This window comes from Syngnathus scovelli, chromosome 8 (genome assembly GCF_024217435.2).
Source record: "Syngnathus scovelli strain Florida chromosome 8, RoL_Ssco_1.2, whole genome shotgun sequence".
Classification (NCBI taxonomy): domain Eukaryota; kingdom Metazoa; phylum Chordata; class Actinopteri; order Syngnathiformes; family Syngnathidae; genus Syngnathus; species Syngnathus scovelli.
This window is the reverse complement of record NC_090854.1, coordinates 10,767,102-10,788,278: the sequence shown is the minus strand read 5'-3', so window position 1 is coordinate 10,788,278 and position 21,177 is coordinate 10,767,102. Positions and strand designations below refer to the sequence as shown.

The 21,177-nt window shown below is 39.5% G+C and overlaps 3 protein-coding genes across 4 annotated transcripts in view; 1 reads left to right on the top strand and 2 right to left on the bottom strand.

Annotated features, from left to right (window-relative positions):
* Nucleotides 1-637: 637 nt before the first annotated feature.
* Nucleotides 638-6,196, bottom strand: LOC125974220 (pyridoxal kinase). 2 transcript variants are annotated; one of them, XM_049729198.1, is made up of 12 exons: nucleotides 6,101-6,196; nucleotides 4,487-4,541; nucleotides 3,328-3,432; nucleotides 3,100-3,183; nucleotides 2,982-3,016; nucleotides 2,759-2,844; nucleotides 2,611-2,656; nucleotides 2,417-2,528; nucleotides 2,170-2,306; nucleotides 1,981-2,047; nucleotides 1,725-1,854; nucleotides 638-1,649 (listed from the first exon to the last, which is right to left on the bottom strand). In XM_049729198.1, exons 1-11 carry the CDS (start codon nucleotides 6,179-6,181, stop codon nucleotides 1,733-1,735), a joined length of 930 nt encoding a protein of 309 aa, XP_049585155.1. In that variant the 5' UTR covers nucleotides 6,182-6,196; the 3' UTR covers nucleotides 638-1,649; nucleotides 1,725-1,732. The 2 variants fall into 2 exon arrangements, with proteins under 2 accessions (XP_049585155.1, XP_049585154.1); XM_049729197.2 differs by lacking the exon at nucleotides 6,101-6,196 and adding an exon at nucleotides 5,089-5,424.
* Nucleotides 6,197-6,299: 103 nt separating this feature from the next.
* chpfa (chondroitin polymerizing factor a) lies at nucleotides 6,300-14,504 on the top strand. The gene is made up of 4 exons (XM_049729192.2): nucleotides 6,300-6,739; nucleotides 8,324-8,888; nucleotides 10,420-10,602; nucleotides 10,723-14,504. The coding sequence occupies exons 1-4, from the start codon at nucleotides 6,465-6,467 to the stop codon at nucleotides 11,983-11,985; spliced, it is 2,286 nt and encodes a 761-aa protein (XP_049585149.1). The 5' UTR covers nucleotides 6,300-6,464; the 3' UTR covers nucleotides 11,986-14,504.
* A 2,033-nt stretch (nucleotides 14,505-16,537) lies between these two features.
* asic4a (acid-sensing (proton-gated) ion channel family member 4a) overlaps nucleotides 16,538-21,177 on the bottom strand; it is a 58,445-nt gene continuing 53,805 nt past the window's right edge. The window contains exons 7-11 of the mRNA XM_049729193.2: nucleotides 20,795-20,948; nucleotides 20,257-20,348; nucleotides 19,900-19,979; nucleotides 19,191-19,307; nucleotides 16,538-18,479 (exon numbers count right to left, since the gene is read on the bottom strand). Coding sequence (XP_049585150.1) covers nucleotides 18,351-18,479; nucleotides 19,191-19,307; nucleotides 19,900-19,979; nucleotides 20,257-20,348; nucleotides 20,795-20,948 — 572 coding nt within the window. The 3' untranslated portion in view covers nucleotides 16,538-18,350. The remainder of the gene's footprint in view (nucleotides 18,480-19,190; nucleotides 19,308-19,899; nucleotides 19,980-20,256; nucleotides 20,349-20,794; nucleotides 20,949-21,177) is intronic.

The following is a 21,177-nucleotide window of genomic DNA, read 5'->3' as shown; positions in this document are numbered from 1 at the left end:
AATTCTATATGAAGTTCATTGTATGCTTAACGAAGTTCAGGGGTCAGCAACATTTTTGAAACGGAAAGTTACTTATTTAAGGGCTACCAGTTTCATACTTCTTAACACTGATTTGCACAAATCACCTATAATTATTCCTCTGTCTATCCATTTTCTGTATCATTTTGTCACTTTATCATGAGGATCTTGGATGTACTGGAGCCTATCCCAGCTGAGTTAGTCCTATATTCTTCCATATAGCATTTAATTATTCTGCCTGGCATATGAGTGAAGACGTCTGTTATTAGGGTTAATGCCAGCTCGTCATGCTGTGGATTAATGCCATACCTGCCTACTAATCACACAGTATTAGCACTTGGTATGACAAGGGGGATACTGTTTAATTGCCCGTCTTTTTATGTATGCGATACTATTTACAATTTAAAAGCAAATTTTCCCCGAATTTGGCAGCTGACATTTGAAATACCGCTCTTCCTCCTTTTGCAAAAATATTTCTTTTTAAGAATTCATTAGTTTTATGCTTTTAAAAGAGGTGGCATTTATTTGGAACATTTCCATGCAGGCACTTGAGGTACAGCAGTTTTTATGAGACCGGGCCAAGTGCCTACAAGCAGATATATATCACACACACACAGTGTAAAGTCATTAAATTGTTTTTATTACATCTATCTTTCAATTTACTTTATGTTAGAGCAGCAGAGGTCAATGTTTTGGCCTTGAAATATTATTTGTGAGGCGCAACTTATACAGTTGTAAACATACACAAAACATTCAAAACCTGTTTAGCTTCCTAACTGCTTTAAGGCTATTGATTCACGTTGAGATATGGTAATAACAAAATGGCAATCAACAGTACAGTAAATATTCTATCTTAAAAATCACCTGTGCAAATCCTTCAATTGGAGAAGTTTTAAGACGAGGATCTAATACAGTACTAATTCAGGGAAACATCACGATTAAAGGTTAAAAGTATGGATTGAAAAGGATAGATTTTAGGACATCAAACAATCAAGATTAGCAGCAATTGTAAAACAAAAAGCTATGAAATAAAATGGACCAAAAAAGTATAGACCATGAACATACCTGTCACATTTATCCTACGTACCTTTATGAAGCTATGAAATGAAATGTACCAAAAAAGTATACAGACCGTGAACATACCTGTCACATTTATCCTACGTACCTTTATGATTTTCCTATATATTCTATCTGTTATAAAGATGAGTCCAAAAGCTAAAACATTAACGATGTAACCATTAAATATTTCAGCATGAAGTGACACCTTCTTAGGCATAATACTGGATTTCTTTGAACCTATTTTTCAAGTTTTTAAGGTTAAATGTAGAGTGAACAACACACCTTCAGTGATTTATCAAGTTCTGACAGCAGAGGCACGTGCAAGCGTGCATCTGTTTATGAGTTAAGAGTATATCTAAAACGAGTAATAAAGTACATTTAGTAGTTAAGTAAACGGAGTCTAAAAATAAGCCCTATTGGCTAATATCTCTGTTGTTGTATTTTTTTTCAATCTATGCAAAGGAAGATGATATTTACAAAAGCCATAGGAGAGACAAGTATGGCAGTGATTCCGGAGTATCTCCATCTAGAATATGAGTCATGATCCTTCACAGCTGATCATCTTCAAGATTCTGGAAGGAAGAGAAGACATGGCGTGGGTTGGAAAATGCTGCAAGATGTCAACGTTCATTGACGAATGCTACCACCTTAGATATTAAGAGGTTTTTAAAGTTTTCGCTTCCACAACGATGGCCGGTTTCTCAATGTCGCCTTTGCTCTGAACCATTCTCAGCTCCAGCTGCGCAGGGCTGGGCCTCTTCCCTGGTCCGGCTTTTTCTGAAACATGGCAAAGCGGATGATCGCATTCACTTCAAAGAATGCAGTTTTATTTGTTTTCATAGATTGTGTCCAGTACAAACAAACGGTACAGAACAGTCATTAGTCTAAGTAAAAATAAAATACCATTAGCATAATTAATAGTCCGCTTAATTACATGGTGCATGACTGAAACAGTCTTTTCACAGGCAGTCTGTGGGGAAAACAGAAAAATACCCTGTTAGATTGAGAACACCAAGTGGTCATTATGGCATTGTAACAAATATTTAAGGGTTGAGAGCATGGCAGAGAGAGAGTGTGTGAATTTGTGTGAACCTTGAGGTCTTCAGGGTGATGGTGAGTCCAGGCAAGCAACAGGGCAGCAAACAGATCCCCTGTCCCCACAAACACAGCATCAACTTTGGGGATGTCCATGCAGATCTTCTGAATGCTAACCGTCCCATCTGGTTTTACTACATCAGAATGAACAGTAAGATTAAAGCGTGATGATTGTTATTGTATGAAGCCTGTTAAAATTGCAAATTGTCCAAGGTACACAGTGAAATTTGCTATGGTACTTTACCGATTTTTTGGCTCCCGAGGGCCACCAGATGGAGGTCTCCTTGATTTGAAGGCAAGTCAGTACTAGTGAGCACCACTGTTTTTGGACCCATTTTGTGAAGCAGCTCCATCGCCTGGGAGACATTTTTTTTTACACTTTACAATTTTGGACAGCTATGCACAAAAACAGTACATCTAATGACAAAAGGTACCCACCTTAAGAGCATCTTCTATTGTATGGATTTTAATCCCAGTTAATAACCTGTTGAAGAAAATACATCTATCGTTCACAAACACTGACTGGCATATTTATTATCCACATGCTTTCTTCCTTCACCTTTGTACTAATTAAAAGGCTACTCACTCTGCTTCAAACTGGTTAGGGGTAAGGATGTCAGCCAAAGGCACTACTTTGTTCCGGTAGACTGGGAGAAGTTCCTCGGGGACGTACTGGAAAAGGCACCAAACAAAACAAATGTTGTGACTTCTTTTTAGGTTACCTTTTCTCACTTCTGTTTGACATGTTTGATTGCTTCTGTGTAACAAGATAAGACAGCGATTTGTACAGTATATAAATAAATACTCACCATTGCACCATGGTCTCCCATTACAGGGTCACAAACTGTCACAAAAATATGCAGGACATAACTAGTTAGATGTTTTGGTTGTTCAATTCTGAATTAAATCTACCAGTATTGCACTCACCATATACCAAACTAGGATTGGCTTTCTTAAGCTCTTGAACAATTTCAACCACGGTCATCAGGAAGGATGTGTCCCTGCTGTACCCTTGGTTTAAAAAAAGAAATAAAAAGTGGACACAAAAAATGTGATTAAAATTGTTAACCTGACTTGCTCTTGTAAAATTCTGTCTGGGAATCTTTCAGAGTTTTTGACAACAATCACGTGAACAATATCCAATAGAAGACTGACCTGTGAGGATATAGTCATAGTGGTTGACCTTATTGAGCTTGATGCCCTCATACAGCACATTGAGCTCATCAGCTTGTAGGACTTGACCCTTCCAGTGTGCGTAGCCTAGAACAGGAGACAAACATTGTGTTATTGGTTTATTCAAATAACGCCATCCAACATAATACGTTATGCAATATTGGATGGGATATTTCCAGAAACTTCTTTCTTCATTGTTCTTTCTTCTCTTAAACGGAGCCTCTACACTGACTAAGAGTCTTTATCAGGCTGCCAGTTTTCCCCTTTTTTGGTGCCCCTTCATCGTGAACCCGCAACAAACCCCCACAGCTGTTGGGACTGCATAATGAAAGGACATGCAAACACAAAAAAGGAGCATCGAGTTCAACACGGGCCCTTCGCTGACTCAGAGAGCAGCTCCTGCAGTGAGAAAGCTTTTACGGGGGGAAAAAAAAACACTCAGACTTGCACTGGAACATTTGAAGGACATTTTCACATACAGGTCAAATTACAGGAGTGTACTTAGCCTGCGTGGAAAACAAAAGACGCATTTTATTAATTGACGAGACTAATGTGCAAATATCTCCTACAATGTGCAGATTCACATTCTTCACAAGCTTTGGTGTATAAAGCCCAGATCAAATTCTAAATTTCTCTTGAACTACTTTGCAGTTTCATTCATTCAACCCTTTTAGGCTCGTGGGTGAATTAAAGTCTATGCAAGCCGATGTTGGCAGTATCACTATAGGTGAATTGAAACGACGCTGGGAAAAGAAAACAAATCAATAGTTTTGCTTAAGTAGGGATTTTTGATCTCCCTTACAGTTTACAGTGTAACAGAGTCAGATTAAATCAACGTAGTGAATACAAGTCGCCAGTGATCAATTGCTAACAAGAGGACCAAGACTAAAGTCTAACAATATACGTTAAACACTGACACAATGTGTCTTTTAGTTTTCCCTTCGTTAGAAATGAATTTTGGACCTTCATTGCAGAAGATTTCAGGGGCACCAAGTTTTTAGAATAGAGGCAAAGTACAAAGGCAGTAGACACTCATTCACCCGCGGCATAGACTTAGTTAAGATAAATGGTTATACAGTATATTGGCCATTCTTCAAACCAATTCCCTCAAGGCGGGCCCTTCGTAAATAAATGATCCAACCTGTGTGATTGGAGAACTGCACAGAGTTGATGGAGTCCACTTCAAAGCCCAGAACCTGAGAAAAGTTCAACAAAAAAAATTAAAATAGGGGGTTAAGAGAACAAAAAAAAAAAAAAAAAACAGGTCGCAGGAATATCAGTTACAAGCTTGGGACCACCACTGCGAACATTGTTACTGCACAAATATACATATATTGACTTTCTTTGTCCAATAAAACAACAAGACTCTCAAATGTAATCATGTTAACCTTAAGGATTATCTACATGTATAAAATACTTTAAAGAGGATTTAGATCAGAAAAAAAAGTTACTGTAGACCTCTTTCGTGACAAAGGTAACTGTCCACATGCAGAGCAAGTGTTCAAACTACCGACGCTGTTTAGCCACTTTGAACTCATCTCGCCTTTGCAAGAAAACATTATGTTGCGTTTAGTGACTGTTACGGTTTTTGTTTTTCCATTCATTGGTGATGTTAATGTATTTTACAGTTGGCAGTTGTAAGAGGTGAACACAACATGGAATTACATAACGATGCTGCAATATAATCTTCAATGATGTTAGCTACACAGCTACAAAGGTTATTATGCAAGAAACGATATCTACCTGCAGAGGGAATGTTGCTGACTTATTTCCAACATATCCCCGGACAACATGACTCTGAATGGACAAAACGCGACATTCCATCGCCGCCATGAGCCAAACTGGTATTAAAAACACGAAGCACAATCAGCAAACAAAACAAGTCCAAGAGTAACATTAAAACTCTGCACAGCTTCGGACGCGTTGAAAGTACCACCGCCACACCGATTCGATCTCTGCTTATTCAACTCATAGGCTGTCTGTCAAATTGTTTTCTCGTGGGTTCGTTAAATGTCATCTTTGGGCGGACCGAAGACTACGGACTTTGCGAGTACTTCCGCATACATCAAAGTACCCGGATATGGCAGCCCATGTGGTACGGACAAAAGGACAAACTAAAACATGGATATTAAATTACCCACACAAACGCATACATGACATTACGGCTTTGAAAATGTAAAACAAATCAAAAGCCATGGATTAGGTCATTCATTTAATTAATATAATTTGATACGAAACGGCGTGTCCTCTTAAAAGACAAGCACCAAGCGGTTTAAAACTTTAAAAGGCATCTATACCGAAAACGTATTACATTTGCCACCTTTTCACCTACAACAGTATTTCAACGACTAATAAGCCTGTATTTTAGGTATGTGACCACTAGATGGCAGCTCAGGACCTTTTGACGCGATTGAGTGAAGTTTATTTTATTCAAAGAACAAAAACAAACAAAACCCACAGTAATCAAACATTACAGCAACTTTCATAGTAAGAGATCACGCATAGTTTTTATGTCGGTTACATTTCTAACTTTAAATATAACGTGTTCAGGAAAAATATGAAATCCATTGCTTGAATAGAGTCACCTGGGCAGGAAAACACCTTTTGTTCACGCGAAGTCACTTAAATTGTGCCTCATGTCGCGCTTGACCATAAAAGGTTTACCAACCTTTGCTCTAAAATAACAACTTGTGGCGTATTCAGTGGTATTTTGAAACTGCACATTTTCAATCAACCAAATAAGATTATAACAAACCGTATCAACCTTGCCCTCATGACTGCGGATTGTATGTGTTTGGACATCACAAGGCACAAGGTGAACTAAACACGTATTCATCCGCACACGGTCACCGACCGGAAATAGATCCTCATTGCCTGGCCGCCTCCGGGTTTGTCATGCCTACGTCAGAGGGGGCGGTGCTATGCAAGCAGCGTCCTGACACGTAAGAGACCCACGCAATTTTTTTTTTTTTAAAGGAAGAAGTTTCTTTCCCAGAAGTTGGATGAAAACCCCTTGGAATTGATGCAGTTGCTCTGTAGCGTCTCTCCAACTTACAACAACCTGGAGGTTCCTTAAAAAACGCACCGGGACGCTCCGGTAGAGGAGCCGACGCAGCGACATGAGATTTTCAATCCTTGTTTCTGCCCTGCGGTCGATTGCCCCGGTGGTAATCGGCATTTCTTTAGGATTCACATTGAGTCTCCTCAGTGTAAACTGGACTCAAGAATTGTGTTATACGGACCAGGGTACCCCTGTGAGTCGTGATGAGCAGTCCAAAGGAGCCCGAAAAACCAATTCCATTTCACCCGTCCACGACGAGTTGGAAGAGGATTGGGAACCAAGAATAGTGCCGTATAAACAGGTTGAGCAGAGTAACCCAAAGAAAGTTGTCAGGTATGTAAAGTGACTGAAACCTTATGGCACACACCTCGTTATGTCTGGCTACAGCATTTACATTCACGGCCACATTAAGTACATGTTAATAAATCAAATCAGGGGAGGGCAAACTTTTGTGCCGGTGTTTTTAGTCTCTTAAAATTTATGCCTTTATTTACAACGTCTCTTTAAACTGTTTTTCTGCATTTTGCATCATTGCCTAATTAATTAGTCTTTTCACCATCATGATTTTGGAGGTCAATGCAGATCAACAATTTTGCAAAAACGATCACCAAAAGTATTTAATTAAAGCTACTGGGGGGAAAAAAATCCAACTATAAATGCTGATAAATCCTGGATTATTAACGACGGAAGTGCAGAACATCCCTGGATGAACATGACCGTAATTACTGTCCTATTTTGCGGATCGAATCAATGATGTCATTGATCAGAAGCAAATTATAACATTACAAACTATCACCATTATGCGTTCATATCCGTGTTTAGTGATTAAAGGTATAAAAATGACTGTGTTGCAAGAAAAAAAAAAAATTAACCCCAAGAACTTAACTGCGAATCAATGTAACGTTTTTTGTTACCTTAGATAAGTTCAGGTATGTGCTGGTTCACCTCATCATTTTTGCAAAAAAGTTTTTTTTTCTTTTCTTTTTCTGTCTATCATCCTGGAAAGGATTACAAAGGATACATTGTCTACACCACCTTTCGCCCAACGACAGCTGGAATAGGCTCCGACTCATCCACAGCTCAAATTAAGACAATCACAATGGGTGGATAAATTATTGCCAATTTAGTCAGATTTCAGTTTCTACTTTCTTTGACAGGAAAAAGTTATCCAAGTGACTTACTTCATCATTCCCTAAGGACAGAGTATTATAAATACATTTTTGAATCAGCACTACCACGAAACCACACTACCAATGGAGACTTGATACAGAGCAGTCACACATTCCAATGAGGAAACTCTTAAACTACATGCTGTACTCATGCTGTGCTGACATATTCAAATATTTTCCTGGACTCGTTCCTGTTTAAATATTAGCCCTCACCCCCCAAGAGGCTTAAATATCGAACCCCTAAATTTCATTTAAAAAAAGAAATGCTGTCCAACAGAGGTGAGTTTTGTTGTGATGAACTGATGGTTCCTTTACAAAAAACTTCTTAGTTTTAGTATCATGTTGTGACTTTCAATTTGTTCCATCAGGTACAAATCTATAGTCTTTGAATGTAGTTTTGGATCAAGGAAATTATAAATAAATAGGTCAGGGATTCATCTGAAGATTACTGGACGTCATCATGTGTAGCTTAATCATATGTAATCACAGGCTTAAAAATAAACACATACTCCTTTCGCAGATGTTGCTATTGCTTGGTCTTTCAAACAGTCACGTTACTTATTTGACACAACTAAAAGCACCTTGAATCATGGTATGGTGCCATTTTGACATTATACTGCCCTCTGCTGTTCACTGGATTGACATCAAAGTGCCCTTGGACTCACAACACGAATGTCGCGTGACCAAATTCAATAAAATGGTGAATTGTGATGTTTGAACTTGTTGTTTTTGTGTCTTTTTTTTCCAGGGCCAAATATATAAGTACAGAACTGGGGATTCGCGAGCCTCTGTTTGTCGGAGTCTTGACATCCAAAAACACCATCAATACCTTGGGTGTAGCTGTCAATCGCACCATCAGCCATCATCTGGACACCGTGGTCTTCTTCACCGGCACGTATAACCGTAAAGCCCCCCACGGAATGTTTGTAGTTTCACATGGAGATGAAAGACTGATCTGGAACATGTTTCAGACCATGAGGTACATTTACGAACATTATATCAACACGTATGACTGGTTTTACTTCGTCCAAGATGACGCTTACACCGAAGCCGACAGAATCAAAGATCTTGTTGGTCACCTGAGTATAAATGAAGACGTTTACATGGGCGGTCCAGAGGAGTTCATAGGCGGGGAGATGGAAGGGAGGTACTGTTACGGAGGCTTTGGCTACATCCTGTCTCGATCTTTGCTGCTTCGACTTCAACCCTTCCTGGAAAATTGTAGAAACGATATTCTGAGCGCCAGGCCTGACGAGTGGCTCGGAAGATGCATCATCGACTACACGGCTACTAACTGCGTCAGCGACGTTCAGGTACGAAACAGAGTTTTTTTTTTAAAAATAATTTTTGTTCTTAGTACCATGGCGTTGGTCAATATGGGTTAAGAGTAAAGGCCTAACAGGCTATTCATAGTTCTTTTTCTTTTTTTTCTGTGAACGTTATCACTCGTTTTCATCTTTCCGTGAACCTTGTTGACATTTCTGAAGGTGTTTGTAGATTTTGACGGTCAAAGCTATCTACTCCGTCTCACTCTTGACTTCTCTCAATGCCGTTATAGAGCAAAGAATTGAAAATGTTGTAATCCTCCCCTTTAGCTATCATTGGCATTTCAGTCCTTTGTTGTTTTTGACCTTGCGTTTTACAAGGTAAATGCTCCGTTATTTTGAAGACCCTGAAATGGTACATTTGAATCACTTCTGGATTATTTCATTTTCATTCTGGTGGTCTATAAAGGCAAACTTCTAAAAATCATACTGCGATATCCTCCGCTATCCTTCACAGCGTGACATATTAAGTACAAGAGCTGGAGACAGTTTATAGTCTTTAAATAAGCTTGACGACTTGAAAGAAACCTGAATGATGGGAGAGCATCATTCAAAACAGCTGTTTCAATGTTATCTGAGTATTCCAAATGGTTGTGGCCTTGACCTGTGAGTCTGTACTTAAAAGCGAAAGGCACCGACTATATAAAGCTGTAATTACCATGCTTACACTTAGTCGGTATTCATATTACCGAGTGGGTTACTAATACTCTCCTTTTTTTCCAACCGGAAGAAAAGAAATCGAGAGAAGGGAGGCATACTGTAAATCTCCTGCAGTTGACATCGTGTAATCGTAACATCCTTGGTGTTGAAGTTCAGACAGACGTGAAGTTGGACGAGTTAAATGTCGTCACTGATGTAGAAGCGACATGCCATCATATTTATTCCATTTCGAGCTCAGCTCATTTGGGATTTTTATCATCAATCATCCTGGAACATTCGGAGTACTGTAACAAGATTATGGGGTACTGTCAGGCGTGGTTCCCCAAGGCCTAACCCATATTCTTCCATAGCTGTGCGGGAACTATGACTAATGGACAGAATATAAATATTCGTATACTTCTTTTTTTTTTTTTTTTTTTTTTAACCAGTACACCGAGCCAAAGCAAACCTAATTTTATGGAAATAAAAACAATTGGAACTTCCATAGAGGCTCTTACAATTTGGGAAGAACAAGTCATGTAATATTGCCTGACAAAAATTGGTCATGTCTCGACCGGGAGAGACTTCCCTGCCCTGGTAACCTGAGTCTTAATTCTTAACTCTTTTAATAGCCTGATGAATTGGATTCACTTTTTTAATCACTCAAGCTCCTTAGGTGGTTACTTTGTTTACATCTTAAATGCCATCATCTTAGGTTGTTGTTTTATTGACTTAATTCGGACCCCTTTGAATTCCCAATTCATAGCTGAAACTGATATTAGAATGATTTAAAATACAAAACAAAAGCAAGACTGAATGTGTCTTTCAAAGGTGTTCCTGCCATGTCGAATTTGAGCTCCTCTTTGTTCTTCTACCTTAGGGGCTCCACTACCACCATTATCAGTTGGAGAAAAACTCCGATCCAAGCAAAGAGCAGAGTGAGCAGTTTCGAATAGCTCTGACTGTCCATCCAGTGTCTGACCCTGAAGAGATGTACCGTCTGCACAGACACTTCACGGAGATTGAACTGCAGAAGACTTACGATGAGATTGCTAAGCTCCAGGTAAGCTGATTTCCAAGTGTCACAAATCACCTGTTCTCTCCGAGCTAGATTCTCAAACTTGCGCTCAAGCAGCGGCAATGTGACATTGATGGTGCGGTGGCTCCACTTGTCGTTCCACAGGCAGAAATAAAAAATGTCAGCGCTGACGCTTTTGACGGCAACCGGAGTGCACAGTGGCCAATAGGCATCAACCCACCTTTTGAACCAAAGTCTCGCTACGAGGTTATAAAATGGGACTACTTCACCGAAGATGACATTTATTCATGCATCGACGGATCCCCCAAGTGCGATCTGCATGGCATCGACCGCTTGGATGTGGCTGATGTCATCGACGTAGCTGTCAAGGAGCTGAACAAGAAGTACAACCCAATTTTGCACCTGAAGAAGCAGCGCCTGATTAACGGCTACAGACGCTTCGACCCTACCAGAGGCATGGAGTACACGTTGGATTTACAACTGGAGGCGGTCACCCGCAAAGGTCACAGTCGTTCTATCACCAAGCGTGTTCATCTGGTTCGACCTTTGAGCCAGGTGGAGCTCATTCCCATGCCGTATGTCACGGAAGGTACGAGGGTTCACGCCATCATACCGATGACCGCGGTGGATCGGGACTATGTGGAGCAGTTCCTAAAAGTCTTTGCCGCCAATGCTTTTGAAACGAGTGAAAACATCATCCTGACCTTTCTATTCATTTATGATCTGGTGGAGGCACAGCAAGTTAACCAGAATGACATATTCGCCAGCGTTAAGACTCAGATAAACCTCTATGAGCACAAATACCCTACAGTGAAAATCCCTTGGATAAGCGTCAAGACAGAAACGCCATCTCAGATCAAATTCATGGATATCATCTCCAAAAAACACCCCGTTGACACACTGTTCCTTCTAGCGAGCGTCAACACCAAAGTCAATTCCGAGTTTGTCAACCGCTGCCGCATGAATTCCATCAACAACTGGCAAGTCTTCTTCCCAATCCATTTCCAGGATTACAACCCTGACGTGGCCTATCACAACAAGCCACGCCCGGCCACCATCGACCTGCTGAAGGATTCGGGACATTTTGATCGCTGGTCATTCGACGAAGCTTGTTTTTACAACGCCGACTACATGGCGACGCGCACGAAAATGGTCGCAGATGTCCAAGAGAACGAGGATATCCTCGAGATGCTGGACATCTATGACATGTTTGTGAAATACTCGGGGTTGCACGTATTCAGGGCGGTAGAGCCGGCTTTACACCAGGGCTACCGCGACCTCACCTGCAACCCACGGCTCAGCGAGGACATCTACCACAGGTGTGTTCAGAGCAACTTGGAAGGCGTGGGTTCTAGCTCCCAACTCGCAATGCTGCTGTTTGAACAAGAACAAGGCAACAGCACATGAGAGCCAAACCTCTTTGCTCACGCAGGGCGTGAAAAGCTGTGTATCTTCAAATGGATGTTAGGACAAAACAATTTCTATGCGTCTGAATATAACGGCGACGCTGAACAAATGAATCACGTTTACAACACCATTAAGCACACCGAGCAATGCACCGAGAACAACTGAACTTAACTTGCTGCAATGAAAAAAAGTGCGCCCCCTGGTGTTCGGAAGATTTTTCATATATTGTCCCTGTTACGGTTTGGCACTGGCTTGCGAAATCTCACTTGCTACCTGAAAACTTTACTTTTGTTGTGAAAGATGAAGTTATACAACAGTGCTTTTTCACCGCAGAAGGAATTTCCAACCGTCTGCCACTCATGAACACTCGTTGCACAACCCCTCAGTGGCATTCGGTCACGGTTGCTTGGTGGAGGGCAGGGAAGTAGCCAGAACCGAAGGACATGCATACCATTCACATTTAGCAATATTTGACCACTATGTTATGGAAGCAGGGTTTTTTACGATTGGGTGTGCCCAGTCGCACACCCTCATTCTCTGCACCTATACGTTACCACAATAACCAGGATCTTGATCTTGGTTTTGTGCTATTAGGTCCTCTCTTTTTTGCACTAGGGGCCAGTCTGCAATTGTTTGTGATGGACAGAGCATGGCTGCTTTGGTTTTCGTGTTGGTCAGTCCGAGTTAACCAAATAAGATATTTAAAAGTGGTTTGCACTGTAACAGTCTTCAGGCCTACACCGTCACTGACCAAAAACACAAACATTGTTTTAGTAAACACAGTCCTTTGCAAGATGAACGGTGTAGACAGTTACCTTCTATTCTTCGTCTGTAGTTATGCATCAAAAATTGCTGTAATTGTGCCTTGAAACTGATTTTTCCAACAGATGGTTCTTTTTAAAGTCGTATTTATGTTACATAATAGTTTTGCCATTCAGGTGCTGAAGTCTTTTGAGTTGGTACGCCACACTTAGCCGATGCTTGAAGCTGAGTTGGGATGTTGCAAGACTTTTTGAGGCCCATTTGGGCGCAAGCGCCTCTCCACAAGTTATGTATGTGCCTCAAACCACGGACTGGAGCATTTCCTGCCCGTCTTTGGTATGTATATAGGGGCATGTGTACATTTGACTATATATGACTGAAGATGTGCTCACAGGAAGCCTGAGATTTTCTGGATGTAGTAGAGATTTTTCATGCCAGCATTGTTTGACAACGTGTGTTTATGCGGTCTGCGAGGACTAATATTTGAACTCGCCAAGGTTTTAATGAGTTCAATTTCATTTCCACTATTCATTGAAGTTCTCGCGTATCATTGTCCTCTTTTGTTATAGTTACATTTAAAGCAAGCGCAAAGTTTTAATAGAACAATTTTACTGCAACGGTATTGGAATGGTAGCAATAGACGCAGGAACGTTTTTTTTTTCCTTTTAAATAAAGAAGTTACTTAAAAAGTGCAATATTGCTGCTATCGCCACTGTTGAGTTACCAGATGGAAAACATTGGCATTTACTTGATATTACCATATGGTACTTTTTTTTTTTTTTTTTTTCTCTCCACCCTCATCGAATCAAAGAATCAGGTACAAGGGATTCAAAGTAATCCATGCTTGGCAAGTTTTTCAAGATTGCTCTAAATGCAATGACTTGATCTACTTGTGCAAGTTTGTGTGCAGATGATGCCCCACAGCATGCGTCTGGAGATCGGCCAATTATTAATTAGATGGCTTCTACTCGGTTGGAAATGCTGCAAGAAGGCCAAGAGCTAGAAATATAAGCACCGTTTTTTTTTTTCCTTCCTTACTGTGATTCATGCAATGATTCATTCACAATAATAATCCCACACATTACGATGTATGACTACGATGATTTAGGTTGATCTTTTAAAACTGTTTTGCTGTATTTTTCTTTGAACTATTATATTTTACAGACCATGGGGTCATTTTACTGTTTTTTTGGGTTTTTTTTTTTGACAAGCACAATGTTTTTATCAAGACAATGCTCTGCTGAATGTTTTCCCACAAAGAGCATGAAACAATGAACCAATATTTGTTAACCTTCCCAAAACCACTGTGAATTTTGGCTACAACAAAATGATCTGTGTTCACCAAAGCCAACAAAGTCGGACTACGTTGAACTATGCTGTAGACTGTTTTGTCATAACGCACTAATTTTTTTAGACACTTTTTTAAAGCCTTTGTAGTTCCATCCATCACTTCACGTTATCCGATGATGAACACTCCCTTGTTGTCATTTGTTATTATTATTGTGGCATTTGGCCTCGATGACCATTTAAATATTCCTTTTGTTTTCTGTTACGTAATGTCCAATATATATAATAGTGTTTTTTTTTTTTTTTTCCATCTAGATTAGTGGAACCAAATGTGTTTGATTTTTACTGGTACCAATCTAACCAAAGCAAGTGAAACAAGATGCGTTTTTCAACATGTGCTGTAATCACCAATCAAATGTGAAATGTATTTTTCTTTTTTTTAAATTAAATAAAACGTGTTTTATGATTAAGTCAATGTTTATATTTTCAGTGGCTTCAACAATGAAAACATCTTTATAAATGGTGAAATCTAGTTTGTCCTTTAGGTGTCAGCAGAAGAGCGCACTACCAGTACAAAGTAGCTGTTGTGAGTAATATAAATTCTGGTCAATATTTCAAGCACAATTTCTTTTTATTGGCTGTCTTGACAAGTTCTATACCATTAGCAATCCTGATCTTGTCAGACCTGGAGCACTTTTTGTCTGGCTAGGGAAACTACTGCAATCGTAATTATAGTTTTAGTTATGTCAAGGGTCCATATGTACTCTCCTGAGGCATGTCGTATAAACCACATAATTACAGAGCAGCTGGGACTTAATTGCAAGCCATCATTTTGTACTTGGTTTTATGCACTTTCTCCTCCCACACAGAAGCATATTTGCCTCAAATCATCCAGGAACTGATTTAGTTTTCCCTGACAGTTTGAGTCCATGTCAAGGTTCTGTCAAAGTCACGACATTGAACAGAAGAATTGTTAGGAGATAACCAAATGATTTTTGACACTAAAAGCCAACTGATGTGTGTGTGTGTCACCTTTAACTTCCTTGTTGGCTTGCGGCCATTCGTTATATATACATAACTGTATCTTGTAATGCTTAAAAAGTTAAACTTCAAAAAAGTCATGGTTCTGATGTTTCGCATACCAGTTTTGGTTCCTCCAATTTGCATGTTTTTAACAGGTACTCAAGACTTTCGCCTGCATGCCAAAAACAGCTGTTAGACTCTAAACCGGTGGTATAACTCTTAAAGGGCCGCAAAGATTTTTAAGATTTATATAGGTTGGTCAGTCTATATGTGATTTAACGAGACGTTGCGGCTAAAATGTAATCACTAAATGCCACCGTGTGACTAAGAATTGCCTCGAAAGTAAACTCCTAAGGGTCTCGGGGGAATCCCAAGAATGCAGGCCGCATGCTGTTCAGTCTGCCGCGGTGCAAGCCTGAGGCCCGATAGCGTGCCCGGCCGGCGGCACCCCGCACGGCTTACGTGCACACGTGACGCCTCCTGGCCCATATCTGCATTTGAAAACAAGCTTCTTAATCACTAGCCAGTGCGAGTCATGCAGATTGTATTCCAAATGGGCCTCGGATATGGACGGTGTGAAGAAAGACGAAAACAAAAGCGCCTTCGTTCCCATTTAGGTATATTCGGCAATAAAAAAATGTCCCGTATTCTTCTCGACACGCCAGGCCCCGGTGCGACTTGTCCGAGGGCACCCGCTATTATTGATGAGAGAGGACAGGATTGTTATGCATGGCCTTGTGTGGGATGGCATCGGAGAGCGCGATTGGGAACCTTTTGAAAATGTCAGTGACACACGATTATGAATATTAAACAGTCATATACAGCCCGTGATTACTTGACAGGAATAGGGGAGTTGACAGATGGCGCTGTGCGGTCGCTCATGGTGAATATCCAAGTTGCTGAATGTTGTATTCTTCACCGTGGGCCCCAATATTTTGTCTGTGCACAAGATCGGCATCTAATTATACACCATTCATATTCTACCACACATATACAGAGAACTTACAAATCTTTATTCAAAAACTGGACACAATTTGTTTGCTTAACTTTGTTGTATTACCTCACCATACTGATTAAACACTTAAAGTTTCATTAAATGTGAAAAAGGGATTAATATTAACAATAAAAAGATTGCAGTATGCTTTTTGTAAAAAGTCTAATGATGAGGGCAAAAGAGTGAGAAACTACTTAAAAACCCCTATTAACCCTGAGATCTCTGAAGCTAAACTGATTAGTTTGAAGTTTGAATCGCTAAAGTCCATTTTAAGGGCTTGGCTTGATGTCATCAGCGTTATCTCATCTGCTTGGAAAATGCTCAGAGACAATAATCCAGAATGTTAAACCTGTTTAATATTTCTGATCACAAAAAAATTACGTGCTTTGGTTCTTAGAGCGACGTTCTAGTTTGACACTAGTGAAAAAGAGACGCTACCCAAATTGTTTATTCACTGTAAAACATAAACTGACTAAAACCCTTGGAAAAATTAGTAACATATTTATTTATGTGCTCAAATTAGCTTAAATAAATTTTAATACAGAAATGATCTTAAGTGTGCAGTCTTCAAATTACCGTAATTAAATTAGATTACAGAAACATTTATTACAAGCTTCCAGTACTCAAATTGGTTAAATTCTGATACAAAGCAATGCAGAGCTCTCTCTGAAGGTCACAATGATTGTCATTGGCGCTCCACATCAACATTGATCAGATCCCCCAAAAAAACTTACCGTTACTGCTGCTTCAAAAAAAAAAAAAAAGTTGATCCTCAATCATCTTTTTCGCAATCATGTAAAATGTGCTCATTAAAGATGTACACACATACACCCTCAGTTCCTTCCTTGAAATTCGCTGGACTTTTTTTTTAGATAGGTCAGGTAAGAATGTAGAGTGGAACCTCTAAAGGTTGAACATAATTCAGGTTTCAGTCATTTTTTAAGATTCCAATGCCGCATCAGTATAAGAAGAAGCCTAATATGAATAATGGTAAATACCAAACCAATAATTTGATGATAAATGTTTTTTTTTAATGTTGACAACACTGATGCAGCGAAATTTTACTTTTGTGTTGCAAATATAAAAAGAAAGTTTCTGCTTGTGCTTGAGAGGCGAGTCTCTTCACATAAAAACGGAACCGACCGATTTTTACGTACATTCTGTCTGCCAGCGATGCACCGTCTTCTGTTACAATCAGTTCCATTTCCAGTTTGATGGTCACTGCCGTTTTGTTTGACTTTGGTCGTTTGAATCCCCAATCTTACAACTTCAGGGGGCTCTTCCACTTTTGAGGTTCCACTATACATGTGCGTGTAGAAAACAAAACGTAGATGGGAAATAATGTCCACAATCCATAGTCATTGTTCTTACCTGTACAAATGTATTGATATTTTTCTTCATCAGTAGATTTTCAGTGTACAGCAATTGCTACAATCATGATCGCATAGAAAATTATTTCTCTAAAATGTATAAATAACAAAAGAATTACTTAAGTTATATAGTAATGCATTATAAACAACAACCATTAAAACAGAATCTCTCTCGTTATTTTTTTTTTTTTTACAATGTTAATGTTACAATGTACAATGCTACTCGCTAACACCTTTGCCACAAATAAACTATGTGTAATGATGTGGAAAGATGCCACTTCAATCTTAAAGAAAGAAAAATCAGTTCCACTTTGATAACCTCTTTGAATTACTTTAACACAAAAGAGCTTTGTTTACTTTAGAGTTCATCTTGTATACAATATAGAACATATAGTATCTCTTTAAATGATTAGATATTTTATAATGTTTCAATGACTTGATGCAGCAATAGGCTACAGTGTGTACTCCATGAAGGGGCAATAGCTTAAGGAAAAAAAAAAAAACATTAAGATGGCTTTGACACAAAATAAAAAAAATAAAATAAATCATACTGTCCTTTTTGGGGAGTATATAAACGGCATCAAGTGGTCATGCAGTCGTCGCTCGTTTCCTTCCGGGAAAGGAAACACGCACCGTCAACATAAAGTGCCAGACTTCTCACTTGAAGCAAGACAAAGTTAAAGGGGTTCCACCCATCCTGATAAAACAAAACAAGCAAACAAAACGCAGTGTCCATTTTGTGCCTACTTACGGTACATACAAGTGCTTTGTTAGCATCACAAGTTTGGTGTTGGACTTTGGCTGGAGCTTTTCACTGATGGCAGCAAAGAACTGGCGCTTTAATGCAGAAGGTCTCTCCTCCAACAAACACTGCTTTTTTCTCCCTCCAATTGTCAATGCAAAGAAAATTACGGAAAGGATGGTTGGATCTAGCACGTGAAGTCCTCAAATGGTCCGTGATGTCCGGTGTGATGATGGTGAGGATGGTAGTGATGATTGGGTAGCATCGTGTTGGCGTACGCCCCTTCTGGGTGATTCCGCGTCACGGCGTTGGGCTCCTGTTAAAAAACACAGAAAATAATTTAAATCACAATTAATTCTGGCTTCATTCTGTTTGTACTTCCCAGTTACAAGCAAATATTTTATCCTGTGCGAAAAGAGCTAATATTACTGCCGCTTATGGAGTCTTCTTTTTTGTGTCTGCATGGCTGTGTGTTGGTCCATCGTCCCAAAACTTTTGTCCAAGTCCCGACAACATCACATCCGCTAATTTGCATTAAAAAAAAAAATCAATAACGCTTGTTTTTTTTCCCATGCAAAGTTAATTATATTACAGAAGAGAATGGAGCACTGCATAAATTTAGGAATCGATTAATTTAATGATGACTGAAAAAAGCAATCACCTGGGAAAGGGCGCCATAAACAATTAAAAAAAGCTGAACTGAACCAGGAAAGGAAAAAGGAAGAAACACAAATAATATCGTATGAAAAAAAAAACCAGATGTGGGCAAATGTAGTGGTTCTCATCACTGGAACTGAGAACTTACTCTCGAGCCATTTAAGAAACATCCAAATAAAAATGTTGCAATAAACAAGTTCAGCCTCTGAGGCAAATGATCGTAATGAATGAAGAGCATTGCATATCGTTAGTTCAGAAGTGGAAAAGTAAGATTTCCCCATCAAGGCCCGTTTCCAAAGAATTATCGTGCCACGGGGAAGGAAGTAGATACGACATGAAAAGAAGCGCAGCGGTACAGAATGTGCCGGACCTCTGTTTTCATCTCTTCCAGGCCCACTGTTGCAACAGTAGCAGGCTGCGGTTGCGGCTTGCTTTTCTTTTCCTCTTTTTGTGGCCTCAGTACACGTTGTAGCCGCTGCTTGAAGACCTGCATGAAAACAGCAAACACTAAAAGAACTGAGATGAGAAGAGCGCGTGCAAGAAATTGAGCAAAAGCTGAGATGATGACACTAATACCCAAGTAGAAAGTAAGTAGCCATTTTCCATCCATAATCCATCCATCTATCATTTTCTATAGTGCTTGTAGTTGTTGTGTTTCAGACATTTGTCTCTGGAACGACTCTTACTGCTTACGTGGTCCAAATATCTGATTTTGACATGCTGGATATGCAACCCGAGCGTCTGGGGGCCCGATATGCTCATTTAATCAGGCAGCGTGACATTAGTCAGACTGCACGATAAATGACAATCAGTCCGAGGGGAATTTGGGGCGACATTTTGTCTTGGCCCGCTGGATCGAGGTCAACAAAGGGCCTGCCAGTGTTTTTTTTTTTTTTTTCTTCTAAATCATGCAAAATTAGGGGAAGGCTAGCATGAACTAGCTAAGTTTTAATATAATTTTATGCTTCAGTATCTTGTGTGATATGAATCATGATGTTGCTTCATGTGCGAAATATTGTTATTTTTATATATTCAGACTTAATCAGCAAAAGGCAAACATGCAAACTTGAATCAGATACCTCATAGATATAATCCAGTATTTCTAAGATAGTCAGGATGCTGGCTCCAATGAAAAGACCCATCTGGCCACCAATGTCACCTAAAAACAGCGCAATAAAAAATTCAAATTTTTCTCTAATATTTTCACAAATGATTTCCTCAACAGTGGTACCTTGAGATATGACTGACTTGACCATTTTTTCGAGATGATTAAAAGCCGTCATTCGCTGAATTATTATTTTTTGCTTTGATTGTTAGGCAAAAATTGCAGAGCATTGTATTCTGGCAGTCAATTTATCCCAATTATAGAATGACGTAAACTCATATATCATGGCACCACTGTAATACATACATTTTTTCGGTGGCGGAAGTCATACCTAATAAACCCGCAACGTCATAGGCCTTCTTTTGCTCTATTGTTTCAAAGTTGAGCGCCTCAAAGAAGATGTCCAATACCAGAAAATTGTCTCTAAGAAAAACAGTCAGAATATTAAAATACGGCAAATCACAACATAATATGACGCAAATCAGATCAGAAAAAAATACTACTTTGGAAAACTGTGATCAACACTTTTTCATATTTTCAATGTTGGTGCATTTTTAATTTTTAATTCTGTCTTTGCACCAAGTGACAGAAAAAAACCTGATTCATTGATTAATCAACAGATTAACCAATGATTAAAATCATTGTTAGTTGCAGTCCTAATATTAGTGCCACTTATCTTGTTAACTCACAAAAACACAAATGGCTGATAAAAAAAAAAAAAGTCAAGGTACGATAATAAACTTTGTGTTGTCGACTTTTATGTTGCGTGCAAGTGACCACAAACTCGAGGTCAGAGTTAATGATCAGTTTCATGAGAAGCGCATCACCGCTCTCACTCTGTCGAGTTTGTCGCTCTGGAGCGCTCGTACCGGATGTAGTCTTCGGACTTGTCGTATTTCCTGGAGAGATAGCGAGCTGAACCCTTGCTTGGGATTTTGACCATGGAGAGCTCTTTGCCGTAACGGGTGAGATTACAAGGCGTCTCGCATGGACAGGTGTCCCCGCTGGTCTTCTGGAGCTGGGCTGCAACATTGTGAGATGAGAACAAATGATTCACAGTGTGCCATCTATTTTTATACACGATGGCATAGATTTCTCACGAAGGAACTTTCCCTCTATGAAAATGATATTACAAAATATTACCTTGAATTAACTGTGGATAATTCATATAATTGTATTCATGAGTGTGGCCCATATGGATATAAGCCACTCTTAATACCTTCAATAAGTTTTAAATGTAGTGATGAGAGGC